General features: G+C 41.9%; 1 protein-coding gene across 8 annotated transcripts in view; it reads right to left on the reverse strand.

Annotated features, from left to right (window-relative positions):
- SECISBP2 (SECIS binding protein 2) overlaps positions 1 to 13,753 on the reverse strand; it is a 40,700-nt gene that overhangs the window by 11,813 nt on the left and 15,134 nt on the right. For 5 of the 8 annotated variants that reach the window (XM_082471269.1, XM_082471266.1, XM_082471272.1 and 2 more), the window contains exons 8-12: positions 13,462 to 13,584; positions 10,616 to 10,748; positions 3,030 to 3,196; positions 2,184 to 2,322; positions 429 to 552 (exon numbers count right to left, since the gene is read on the reverse strand). In XM_082471269.1, the coding sequence (XP_082327395.1) occupies positions 429 to 552; positions 2,184 to 2,322; positions 3,030 to 3,196; positions 10,616 to 10,748; positions 13,462 to 13,584 (686 nt within the window). Of the gene's footprint in view, positions 1 to 428; positions 553 to 2,183; positions 2,323 to 3,029; positions 3,197 to 10,615; positions 10,749 to 12,066; positions 12,157 to 13,461; positions 13,585 to 13,753 lie in introns of all 8 variants that reach the window. The other 3 variants (XM_082471271.1, XM_082471268.1, XM_082471265.1) reach the window with 1 other exon arrangement.

The following is a 13,753-nucleotide window of genomic DNA, read 5'->3' on the forward strand; positions in this document are numbered from 1 at the left end:
GATGGAGGCATCCTCTCCAGCCCCAACTACAAGGGATCAAGACCTCGGGGCCCCATGTCCCCAGGGCGGCCACTCCTGGGCACCTCTCCTCATGAAAAAAAATGTTTGGAGAGTCCACCCTGAAGAAAAGTGGGGGGAGGAGGCAGAGCACCCTAAGAAATTACGTACAGAAATTACGCAACGAGAGGGAACCCAGATGCAACGGGCTGTCACCTCACTACCCGTTCCCCCAACCACAACTTGGCTTCAAGGGCACCTCTGGCATCACGGCACTAGGACCTCTCGGGAGCACATCACGTAGCCCTGGCATGTGTTACAACCAGGTCCTAGCCACCTTCCACCGGGAGGATGCAAACATCCAAGAACTCAACGCCCAGTGTCAGAGTGAGCACAGTGCCCCAGGCCCCACAGCTGCCCGGCTCACTCACTCCCGGAACCGCCGGCTGTGGATCTTGGGGCAGGCCTCCACCTCCTTCTGGGGCTCAGCTCCCAGCCGGTCTTCTGACTTGCTCTCTGCCACAGAAGCACAGGACACCGACTCTTCCGTTCCCCCTGGAGTTTCAGAGGAAGAAGTCACAGCACGGCCCCTCCGGGGCTCCACACACAGCCTGCGGGGACTGCGGCAGGGAACGCTCAGCAGGGGCAGTGTCGCCCGAGCCGGCGGCACACACCCGCCACATCCAGACACGGCGACCGGGCGTCACAGCAGGCAGACGAGTGACGGGAATGGCTTGGGAAATCAGAAGAACCGGGCGACTCTCTGCACTGCCTTAGAGGTGCCTCCCCGCTCCTTATTTAGTTATTTACTTATTTTTATTGCGGCAAATATTTCCAAAATTTACCTTTTTAACCGTTTTTGGTTTTTTTGGCCACACCACACAGCATGTGGGATATTAATTCCCCAACCAGAGATGGAACCCGAGCCCCTGGCAGTGACAGCGTGGAGTCCTAACCAGTGGACCACCAGGGAATTCCCTAACCATTTTTAAATGTGTGGTTCAGTGGCTAAATTTATTTTTTAATTTTGAAATTTAACCTGAAGTTCTTATCAGTAAGTTTTAAAAACCGGTTTATTAGTTCTCAATTTTTTTGCACTTAAATGCCTGAAACCATTCCTTTATCAAATAACCCTTAAAAGAGAAGCTGAACATCTAAACTGGGAGAGCCACAATAGGTGTGTTTAAACCCATCAGACAGGATTCAGTAACAGCTTACAACACTCAAATTGTTACTTCTAGACACTTCCAAAGTGCAAGTGCAATAACATCACCAAGGGAAGGAGTTCACCCACCAGGAAAGACAATGTCCCATGGCTGGCCTCTCCACCACCGAAAGGCGTAGCTTGTAAAACCCCTGGCAGCCTGTATGGCAGGAGCCTCTGGGCTGGGTGGCAGTGGACCCAACCCCAAGATCCACCCCGGGGGAATGCCAGCAGGAGGGGTGCTCACGTTCCCTATATACATCCCACACTGCCACAGCACCTCTGCTTCTAATGGCCCCAAAGTGGAAACGCCCACAATGCTCACATGCCACCTGGCACGTTTGTACACCTGGATGCTATGCAGCAATGACAATCGGGAACTACCTCTACAGGCCACAGACATACTGCTGGACAGAGGGGCACACACTCCAAGATTCCACTGGAACAAAGCCTGAAAGCTCACGGGTAGGGCTGCAGACAGGGCTGAGGCCTTGAGCGGGAATCAGGGGGACTGTGGGGCTGATACACTTCTGAACTTGGTAAAAAGCCCTCAAGCTATATACTTATGATTTGTGTACTGTTCTGAATGTATAATTCACTAAAATGCTTACTTAACCCATTTTTTGTATGACACCATGTCTCACACACTTGTGGGCAAGCAGCTCTGCAGTTAATGGTGTTAATTCTCATGGCACTTCAAATTGCGAGGACCATCCAATGCCACACAGATCAAACTCAGGGGCCTCACCCCTCTGTCCCTCTCACCCCTGAGAAGCAGAGACACCAGAAGCTCCACCTGCCCCTAGGGACGTCCTCTTACTGTCAAGTTAGGAGACTGAAAACTTCTGCATTCCTAAGGCCCAACGCCCACGTGCTTTTACCACACAGGGACAACGGCTGGGCAAAGCCCAGACAGTTGGCTGTGCATACAGCCGCCCCCGCTGAAGGATTCTTTAAGCAGCAAGCCAACAGAACTCGGTACCTGAGGGGTCAGGCTGCCTGAGGGCCTGGTCGTCACCACCGTTCTCTCCATCTTGCACATCGTCACTGGCAAAAGCTGGGCTCACAGCATTTTCTTGGAGACGCTGCTGCTTTCTCTCCTGCCGCTCTTTCAAAATAATCTTTAGAATTAAATAAACGATCAAAACACCTAAATACTTGTACTTAAAAATAAGCTCTTCTGCAAAATAAGCCACCCAAGTTCAGCCGGTTGGCACCGTGCCTGTTTGTGCCCTTACTCCCCAACCCCCCCATGGGTGGGTCCAACCCTCTCAACCACAGCCCAGGAGCAGCATGTTCCCCCTGGGTGCACAGAGCAGGGCATGCGAGGACTGGGCTCTGATGCAACTGTGCAGCTCAACTGTTACCTGGCCCCAGGCAAGACACGCCTTCCTCAATCTGACACCCACCACACTCCACAGGCTGCTTTGAGAGTTAAATCAAAGAACATGTGCCAGGAAGTGTCCAATATTTACCAAATCTGAGCATCAGACAGATTGCCTTGGGTAGAATGAGGGTAAACAATGTGAATGAGAACACAGTCCCCCCATTTCTGGTTTTCTGTCCATGTCACTCCAAAGTATTAAAATAAATAAATAAATAAGGCCTCCCCCTCCAGCAGCTAAGGCACCCTGCTCCGCTCGCTCTAGCACCCCATGTGGGAAGAGCAAGGGATCATCTTTCAGAGAATCGTGTACCCATCTTGACAAGAGCAGGTTCAAATGAGAGTGAAGGTTAAAATCTAAAAATGTAAGAGTCGAAAGGAGTAACACAGATACAGGAGTCTGTAGGTTTTCTCGCGCCCAATTTCAAACAAAACACCACACACCTTCTTCAACGAGGTTGGCTTCTTGGCCTTGGGGACCTCCCTCTGCTTCCCCTTCTTCATCAGGGGGGCGCTGGAGTCTAAGGGGTTGTGCGGGGTCTTCACCTGGCCAAAGCTGTGGCCCTTCTTCCCTGACATGGAGTCTTTGGAGAGGACGGGCACTGCTCCGACTACAACACAGGAGGGACACACGGCTCAGGCTGCCGCCCGCCACCTGCCTGGCTCCAGAGGGCAGGCTCGCTGCAGATCTGTCTCAGGGGCTCCATATGCTGCCCGCCCATCCCCACAACCTTCCTCATCCTCATCAAACTGTCCCTTAGAGAACCAGCTTCCTATCCCTGTAATCAAATCTCCTACGTTGCTCCTATGTTGTAATCAAATCTCCTATGTTGTAATCAAATCTGTAATCAAATCTCCTATGTTGCTCAGTAAAGTCTGATGATGTGTGGGTCTCATTTTTTGATTAAGAATTTTTCCGGGTAGCTTGTACTTAAGATGCCTTTTACTCCACCATTTGCAGTTGACACTGCCTTTGCAGAAGTTGGCCACTGGCTTTCCTACGCATACCTTCTACCTCACTACCTTATAAGGCCCTCATAAGATCCTAGTAATATTTCAAGTTGATTCTCTTGAGTTTTCTAGACATAAACATACTTTCCTAAATTCCTTGCACAGTGTAAATACATGACCACAATCACTACTCAGTACACTTCCACTGCATACTATGGTTCTGTTCTACTTCCCACCTTGTTCCTGTTCCCAAGGAAACAGTTAACTTGTTCATACTTTCCCCCTACTTTTTAATTAGGAAAATTTCTAAACACATACCAAAGAAAAAGAGAATGTATAACAACAAACCCGCGTACTCACTGTCCAGCTTCAACAACCATCAGTATTTTTCCAAATATATTTTACCCACCCTCCTTAATTTTGGAATATGTTTTTAAAGTGCTGTGTAGACACAGGGGTGACTCCTGGAAAGGCAAGCCAAAAACAAAATAAAAACAAACAAAAAAATAACTAAGCAGAGACATCAACAACCACGCACGGCAGGGAAGACAGCCACCAAATTCAGACCAGGGCAGTTCCTTAAACAAAACAAAAAAACCCCATCACAATCACTACTCTCAGAAGGAAAAAATCAAATCCAGAGTTGCTACAATATATTAACTAAAACATTCAGTATTCAACAAAAAATTTTTCAAACTTTCAAAGAAACAAGAAAGTGTGACCCATACTACAGAAAAAAGGAAGTTAACAGAGACTGTCTTTGAGTGCTCCCAGCTGTGGGACACAGCTGACCAAGACTTCAAGGCAACTATGAGAACAGATGAAAACACAGGATTTCAGTAAATACAAATAACAAAGGAGAAAGGCTCAGCAGCAGATTTGAGATGGTAGAAAAATCAGTGAACATGAAGATAAATCAATAGAAACTATTCAATTTAAAGAAAAATTTTTAAATTTTAAAAGATTGAAAAAAATGAAGACAGCCTCAAGAGACCTGTGGAGCAAAAACAAGCATACCACTATACATATAATGGGAGTGCCAGGAGAGGAAAGAGAAAAGACAAAAAATATTCTGAAGAAATAATGGCCCTAAATTTCCCAAATTTGATGAAAACTTTAATCTACAAAGCCAAAATAGGATAAATATTACCAAAGGTAGGATAAATACAGAGATTCCCACCTAGACATATCATAGTCAAACTGTTGCAGGTGGAAACAAAGAAAAACTATGGGAAGTAGCAAGGGAAAAACAACTCATCACAGAAAGTGGAACAACAAGACAAGTAATATCTGACGTCTCACTGGCAACAATGGAGGCAAGAGGGCAATGGAATGACATTCAAAGTATTGGGAGAAAAAAAAACGTCAACCAAAAATTCTATACCCGGCAAAACTATCCTTCAAAAAATGAATGTAAAATATAGATGTTCCTAGATAAACAATCACTGACAGAATTCGTTTCTTAATTTACTTATTTATAAGCAACCACTTACTTTTTTATTTTTAAGAAAATAATATTTTTAAAGTAAAGGAAAAAATCAACAAAGGAATCAAAATGGTACTCTATATTTAACACAAAATAAAGCAGGTAAGGATGAACAGAAGAATAAATAAGACATGCAAGAATCAGAAAAAAATAGCAACAGCAGTAAATCCAACCACAGTAACAATTACATTAAACATGAATGAGTAAAACACCCCACTCAACAGGCAGAGATTGTTAGCCTGGATAAAAAAGAAAGCTCTGACTATATGCTCTCTACAAGAAACATATCTTAAAGACACTGTCTGCTAGGTGGCCAGGGCTACTCTTCCCTATGCTGCTGGTAAAAACATTCACCTCCTCTTTAATCTGACCAGCCAGTTGGGAAGGCCTGACTTCAGCTCCAGAATAGACATAAGCCTCCAAAGCCCTTTGACTTAAGTTGTGTTCTGGCAAGAAAGCCCCACATAGGGGTACTTGGTACTGGCTCATCTAAAATAAAGAGGAACCCTGAATTCCTCCTAGCTAATTTTTACTTTTTCTGGAAAGAATGGTTCCATTACTGATGTCAAAAAGGAAGGTGATGGACATGTCAGTATTCGGGCATTCCTGGGATCTCTGGCCAAAATGTCATTTCAACACTACCAAAATCCCAACCTTACAATCTGACAACCTCAAATACTTAAAAATATCATCTGATTGAGGGCCCCCCACTCCTTGCAAAACTGTTTATGTACTTCATACACAACTGCATCTAAAAGGTCCAACTTGAACCTAGTTGCAAAACAGCCATCTCATACAGCCTCAGAGATAGTTCCCTCACTTTTCCTGCTTTTGCCTTTGACTGGAGATCTAGAACGCTCAGTCAGTAGTTTACACACTTCCCTGCAGGCTCCCCAAGAAGCTACATTCTTCAGAATCAGAGGTTGGCCAAGCACTTTGCAGATTTCTCTGGAAAGGCCAACACTGCAGGCCTTTACCAAACAGAAGACGAGCTGAGAAAAGCAACTCTGAGGAATATCTAAGAAGGCAGTGGTCCCAAGTTTTGATATATGTAAGAGTTACTCACACATGTGTTGTATAAAACTGTGGATCCTGAAATGAATAAAATTACCAAAATCATTGAGACAAAGAAATTTAAATACATACTGGATACAAGATGCTAGCAAGAAATAATCATTAATATTATTAGACAGGAGGATGGCAGAGTGGTTCAATTAAAAATAAAATCACCATCAATTAGAGATACTGATGTATTTACAGGCTAAATGACCTGATGTCTACAAGTACTTCAGGAAAAAAAAGTAGAGTTCCAGATGCAACAAGACTGGCAAAATGTTAACTGATGGAGCTGGGTAATGGGCACATGGTGGCAGTATTCATCATATTCTCTCTACTTTTGATTATGTTTTAAATTTTCCACCACAAAAAAGTGAAAAAGACAAAACAAAACCAAAAATCCCACTGTGTGCTTGTTAAAAACACCTACTGCCCTTCCCATACCAAGTGGTTCTAGTGTACCACTTCTGAGATGTTCCTGGAACCTGCACTTTCAGCTCGCTCCCAGGCAGTACCATTGCTGGCAGTCCTGGGGATACTGTGTGAAAAAGAAACACTGGGTTCAAGGACACACTGTCAACTGGTGCCTCAGCTACACTGTACTTGGGCTAAATTAACTGCATTCAGACATTTTAAATTTGTACTCTGGGCTTTTAATAAAGGTCACTATGAAACTCACTAAAATTTACTTCTGCTGTAGCCATGAGAAGGCTATTTAGGAAACTGCTGACTATATCATTCAGCAGCCCATATAAAATCATCTGCCGGAGAAAGAGTGTTTAGAATTTTCAGCTTCAAAAAAATCCCACCTCCACCCCCATCAGAATGGCTAAAATTACGACCAACAACATCAAATGTTGATGAGGATGTGGAACCAGGAGAACGTTCATATGTTACTGGTGAGTGTAATGTGGTACACAGGCAGTCTGGAAAACAGTCGGCAACTTATAAACTAAATACCACGTGGCCCAGCAATTCCACTCTCCCAAGAGAATTTTAAAAAGACACTCAAATACTTGTACATGAATATTCACAGCAGTATTATCCACAACAGCCAAAAAGTGGAAACAGCCTAAATGTCCATCAATAGACAAAGAAATTGTGGTCAACAGAATATGATTCGATCACAACAAACACTGGTGAAATAAGATACATGAACATGGATGAACATCAAAGACATTAAGCTAAGTGAAAGCAGACTGACACAAAAGGTCGCAACCTATATGATTCCATTTATATAAAATGTCAGAATAGGCAGATCCATAGGTAGTTGCCAGGGGCTGGGGAAAGGAGGAAAATGGGGAGCTTAATGGGTAGGGGTTTCCTTTTGGGGTGATAAAAATATTAGGAACTAGACAGAGGTGATGGTTACAACACTGTGGATGTACTAAACGCCACTAAATTGTACAGTGTAAAATGGTTAATTTTATGCTACATGAATTTCATCTCAATAAAAAACAAAAAGGAACTACTGACATATATCTACAGTGTAAGTAAATCACAAAAATATTGTGTCGAGTGAAAGAAACCTTACACAAAGACGCATATACTAAGATTCCACTTACATGAAGTTCTAGAACAAGGAAAAACTAGTCTATGGCAGAAAAAAAATCAGAACCATGGTTGCCTGCGGGTAGCAGCAGGGAATGACTGGGATGGGAAGGGGCTGAGGAAAATTTCAAGGGTGCTGACGATGTTCTACATAGCCAGGAGTCTAGGTTACACAGTTATACATTTGCCAAAAGGCTTCAAATGGTGCACTTAAGATCTGTGCATATCACTAAATGCATATTTTACCTCCAAAGGAAAAGAAGAGCCATAAATAAATACTGAACTCTAGTAAATGATATGCATGCTGTAACACTTGGGGGTAAAACACAGTGGTGTCTGCAACCTACCTTAAATGCAGCAAAAATAAAAAACAACATACTGATGAATGGATAGATCAGGGTCAGCAAACTTTTCCTTAAAGGGCCAGAGAGTAAATATTTTAGGCTAATGAGCATACGCGTATTGCCAACACTCAACTGCCATTATAACTCAAAAGCAGCCACAGATAATACTTAAATGAACAAGTGTTGGCTGTGTTCTAATAAAACTTTACAACCAGCAGCCAGCAGGTCATAGTTTGCTGACCTCTGGAAAAGTTACGTGATTGAAAAAAATTAGGGAATGACTGTACAATCTAGATGGTGAGTACATGGGTGGTCACTGCATGATTTTATTCAGCTTTTCCAGCTGTTTGAAAATTTTCAAAAGAACAAAAATGCTACCTCCCTCTCCTGAAGAGACAAATCATGTTTATCCTTTCTGGGATTAATGCCATAATAAAATCACCATCAGTTAGAGATGCAGATTGAGGTATTTATAAGTAAAATTACATGATGTCCACAAATTGCTTTAAAATGCTTCAGAAACCAAAAAAAGTAAGCTTCTTCACCATTTCCTTGGATACCTATTTTTCACTTTTAAAATAAATAAATAAACTGCCTCAGAGGGAAACATATTTAAAAGACAATGGTGGCAAATGTGCATTATTTCTCTGTATGACATATTGCCAATTTTAACTATCTTGGCTCTAAGAGGTGTTTCAGAGGAGAGAATGACTGCATCACTACCGAGTCAACACTGCCACCCCCTGCGTTCCCATGGACAGGCAGGTAGTTCATTTCAATCTGGTGAAGCTTTATAACCTGTACAGGGCACTTACATATCATAAGATCTTCAGGTACACCAAGTCGTCACATCAAGTGGAAAACCCATAAACCCATGTTTTGTTTTGTTTTTTTAAATGTGTATTTATTTATTTATTTTTGGCTGCGTCGGGTCTTAGTTGCGGCACGTGGGATCTTTCGTTGCGGCGTGCAGGGTTCTCTCTAGTTGTGGTGCACGGGTTTTCTCTTCTCTAGTTGTGGCGCGCAGGTTCCAGGGTGCGTGGGCTCTGTAGTTTGTGACACATGGGCTCTCTAGTTGGGATGCGTGAGCTCAGGAGTTCTGGCGTACGGGCTTAGCTGCCCTGTGGCATGTGGGAACCTAGTTCCCTGACCAGGGATTGAACCTGCATCCCCTGCATTGGAAGGTGGATTCTTTACCACTGGACCACCAGAAAAGTCCCCAAAACCCACCTTTCAATAAGACCTATTTCTTAAAATCATCATACTTAAATAACTTTACAAATTTTGTGATAAAATACATATAACATAAAAACTATTATTTTAACCGTTCTTCACTTCACAATTCAGTGGCATCAATTACGTTCACAACGTTGTTGCAACCATCACCACTACCCATATCCAAAACTTTTTCATGCCCCAAAATAAAAATCTGTCCCCATTAAACAATAACTCCTCATTCCCCACTCCCCTCAACCCCTGGTAACCTCTAATCTACTTTCTGTCTATGACAGAATTTCCTTCCTTTTTAAGGCTGAATATTCCACTGTATGTATATATCACCTTTTGTTTACCCATTCATCTCTTGATATACATTTGGGGTGTTTCCACCTTTGGGCTACTACGAATAATGCTTCTATGAACACTGGTGTACAAGTGTCTGAGTCTCTGTTTTTAATTCTTTGGGATACATTCAGAGGAGTGGAATTGCTGGGTCACATGACAACTCTCTATTTGGCATTCTGAAGAACCACGGGACTGTTTTCCAAAGTAAGTGCACCATTTAACATTTCCATCAGCAACGGTTCCAATTTCTCCAAATCCCCACAAACACTTGTTATTTTCCACGTTTCTGATTAGAGCTATCACAGTAGGTTTGAAGAACTGCCTCAGTGTGGTTTTAACTTGCATTTCTCTAATGACTACTGATGTTGAGCATCTTTTCACGTGTTATTGACCGTACGTATACCTTCTCATGAAGAAATGTCTTTTCAAGAGCTCTGTCCATTTTTTAATGAGTTACTGAATTGTAAAGAGTTCTTATATATTTGGATATTAAATCCTTATAAGATATGATTTTCAAATATTTTCTCCCATTCTATAAGCTGTCTTCTCATTTTCTTGATACTGTCGTTTGGTACACACAAGTTTTTAATTTTGATGAAATCCAATTTATCTATTTTTGCTTTTGTTGCTTGTGCTTTTGGTGTCCTGTCTAAAAATTCATCACCTAATCCAAGGTCATGAAGATTTACCTCTGTTTTCTTCTAAGCGTTTCAAGTTTTAGCTCTTATATTTAAGTTGTTGATCCATTTTGAGTTAATTTTTGTATATGGTGTGAGGCTGGGGGTCCAACTTCATTGTTAAGCATGTGGAAATCCAGTTGCCCCAGGACCATTTTTTAAGTGACTGTTCTTTGTCCTTTTAATGAACTCAACAACCCTGTTAAAAATTCACTGGCCATAGATATGTGTGTTTATTTCCGGATTCTCAATTCTATTCCACTGGTCTGTATCTATCCTTATTCCAGCACCACATTATTTTGATTATATATAAATAATTTTTGATTACAAGAGAAAACAGTCACAAAATAGTCTACTGAAAAAGACTTCAATCATTTGTCTGAAACGAAAAGACTCTTTTACCTGAGAACACCACTGGTTTGGAGGACTGCTTTGCATTCTGGGAGTGCTGCTTCTTTTCCAATGCGGTTAGCATTCCTCCCAAATCCAACTGTACTGGAATTTGGCTCTTCTTTCCACTACTTTTAAAATTATTCTAAAAAGTTCAAAAATCAGAAGTTTATTTACAATACTATATTTTACAAATTATGCTTTTCATTTTATGATAAAAAATCATATAATTAATAAGATAAAACAGATATAGGGGCTATAAAAATCTTAAAATTAAAAAAAAAATTAAAGTAATTAAAACCCCAGTCAATTCCAAATTATCTGCCAATATTACCACCAAGGTTGTTTATTTCCTCCTCCTCCTTTCATAACACTGGTTTAATTAAACCACTTACACGTCTGCATCTCCATTGTGAATAACAGCATACATCTACAGATAAGGAACCAAGACTTGTATAAAGTCCTTGGCTACGAAAGTTTATGTGTGAGGCTAGCTGGTTGGTACTACTGCCTCATTAACACCATTCGCTCTCCAATTGCCTAAGTGAGCCAACCAAGTGCCATGAAACCATGGAGGCATGACCAAAAATTTATACAAGTCCAAACCACACCCAGCAGGTGAGTATTATATTTAGGCACGAAGTCAGATACACTCTAAACAAATGTTATTTCTGAAATCATTCTGATTTGGGTTTTGAGACTGTATAAGGCTGTACGGACGTGTTGCCTCTTGTTCTTTGGCACCTCCACTCCTGCCCCCCGCCACTGTTCTCTTCCCTGATGCCAAATTCACGCTGGGTGAGGGCTCATGGCAATGGTTGAGTGCTGAGCACAGCACAGGCGACTACAGAGACCTCTGCAGGGATGGAAGACGACCAAATTACAACATAGGAATGCAAAGATACATGGGTTTAGAATTTTACTTTTCACAAATGTGAAAATAATCACCCCACTTTGAAAGGCAAAATGACAATGAACATGCCCAAAGGATGTAAGTTCTCCATCTAGATTATGAACTACAAGTTCATTCCTGAATCCACAGTGGGGCTGAGGCATGAGGAGAATCATCTCTTCCTCTGATCCTGACTACCTGAGTGAAATGCTGGTGGCTCTCTTTTTTCCTCCTGTCAGACACCACTGCCTCACAAAGGGATTCTTCTGTTTCCTGAATAAGTCAACGTTTTTTCTTTAAATCCAAGTTAGACAGGCAGTTTGTGTTCCCCTCCTTTCTGATACAGCAATGGCAGTTACCAATAGTCTAATTTCAAAAGTGACAAAGCAGTTTTAGCTTAACAGCAACTTTGTTTCAACATACTGGATGTGGTTCCCCAATGAAGGAATGAATCAAAACAAAACCACCTGTGCCCGTACACAAAGAAGTCTGGAAAGCAGTTTTTCTCAAGAGTTTAGTTTAGCAAGAAAAGTTAAGCCAAAAGCAATTGTGGTTTCAATCTAAAAATTACCTGTGGCTGCTGTTTAGACTGAAATTTCGGTGACTCTACTCTGTCTCTTCTTTCAGATGCAACTGCCAGATTGGGAAACTCCTCGGCATCCTAAGTAAACCACACACCCTTTAGCTCTTCGCAAATCACAATTATCAAATAAGCCCAACTACAGCCTTTTCCTTGCTCTTATTTTCTTTCCATAAAAATATCCTTATAAAAGTGCTCAAAGGTGTTATAAAACAGTCAAAACAAAAACAAAAACAAAAAACTAATGTAAGTGCTTCGGCTTTATTTCACTCTTAGAACAAAGTTAAGGACTGCAGTTTGAATCTCCCTGCTCCAGAGAGAGAGCAGGGGCCTCAAGGATGCGGGTTCACCGAGCAGTCTACGAACTGCCCCAAGCACCCTGGCACAAGAGTGTTCAAGCACCCATCCTTCAACTATGCTTTTCTTTAGGGAAACCATCAATCTGGACTCAGGAGATGTAAGCATCTTGTCACATGTGCTGATCCTAGACTAGAAAAAAGAAACAAAGGAACAGGTCTCTAAACAATGTTTAAATCATTTTAAAATGTCTTATGTGCTTCTGTCAACATCTTAGGGACCCTGGAGAAATTATGTGAAAAATGTGGGCAGAAATAATGAGTTATTTGTTGGCCCAAACAATAACGCCTTACCGCAGTCATAGGTTTTCAAACATGCAACCCCATTACTCTCAAGGGAATGTTCAAAAAGCCCTGGGAGCCCCTCGAGTTTGTGGGAACGCCTCGGGCTTGACCCTAAGCTGGCTGCCTGCGAGCACTGCTGAGAGACCCTTCTGCCAGCACCAGGAGCCAGGCTGCTGAGTCTGGTACTGCAGACCCATGAGAAACATAATCAGGATCCAGGACGGCTCCTTGGAGAACAGGGACATTCTTGGAGTATCACAAGACAACAATTTAAAGAGCACTTTCGGAAGTTCATGATATTCTCTTCTTGACCAGGATCCACAACAGATCTACAGTATTCTAAGTTTCTCTCAATAGTGGAGCACATTATACCAAAACATCTAGATAGAAAAGGAGGCCCTGCAGAAGCCAGCATGCCAAAGCAAAGAAAAAAACAGGCCAGAAAATACTGAGGGGTATATATTAGTAGTAGGGCATACACACCATTAAACTTCAATACAAGTAGTTTTGTCTCTAGGCCATTCATTCATTTGTTTACTGAGTGCCTGCTATGAGATGGGCACTGCGCTGGGGACACCAAAATGAAGAAATGAAGAAAACGGGTGACAACTATTTTCTTTAGCACTACAATTATTAAGGAACATGTTGGAGAATTTTCACTTCAGCAACCAGTATGAACCCATATTTCTATTAAGGAATACCCATTTATTATATCAAACAAGGTGAATAATAAATGTAAATATACTTCAATCCTTGGTGGCTCTTGAACTGTCAAGACTTCATATTTTGATTTAGACTTTTCTTTCTTTTTCCTATTCTTTCTTGAGGCTTCATTTTGCTCAGGATCGTCACCTTGTGATGCTCTGGACTAGAACAAAAAAAAAAAACAAAGCAAAAATCATGGGGTTTTAGGACCATTTTTAAAGTCTTTATTGAATGTGTTACAATATTGCTTCTGTTTTATGGTTTTTTTTGGTTTTTTGGCCGCAAGACATGTGGAATCTTAGCTACCCAACCAGGGATCGAATCTGCACCCC

The sequence above is a fragment of the Balaenoptera physalus genome (assembly GCF_965194825.1).
Source record: "Balaenoptera physalus genome assembly, chromosome: 7".
In the NCBI taxonomy this organism is placed as follows: Eukaryota; Metazoa; Chordata; class Mammalia; order Artiodactyla; family Balaenopteridae; genus Balaenoptera; species Balaenoptera physalus.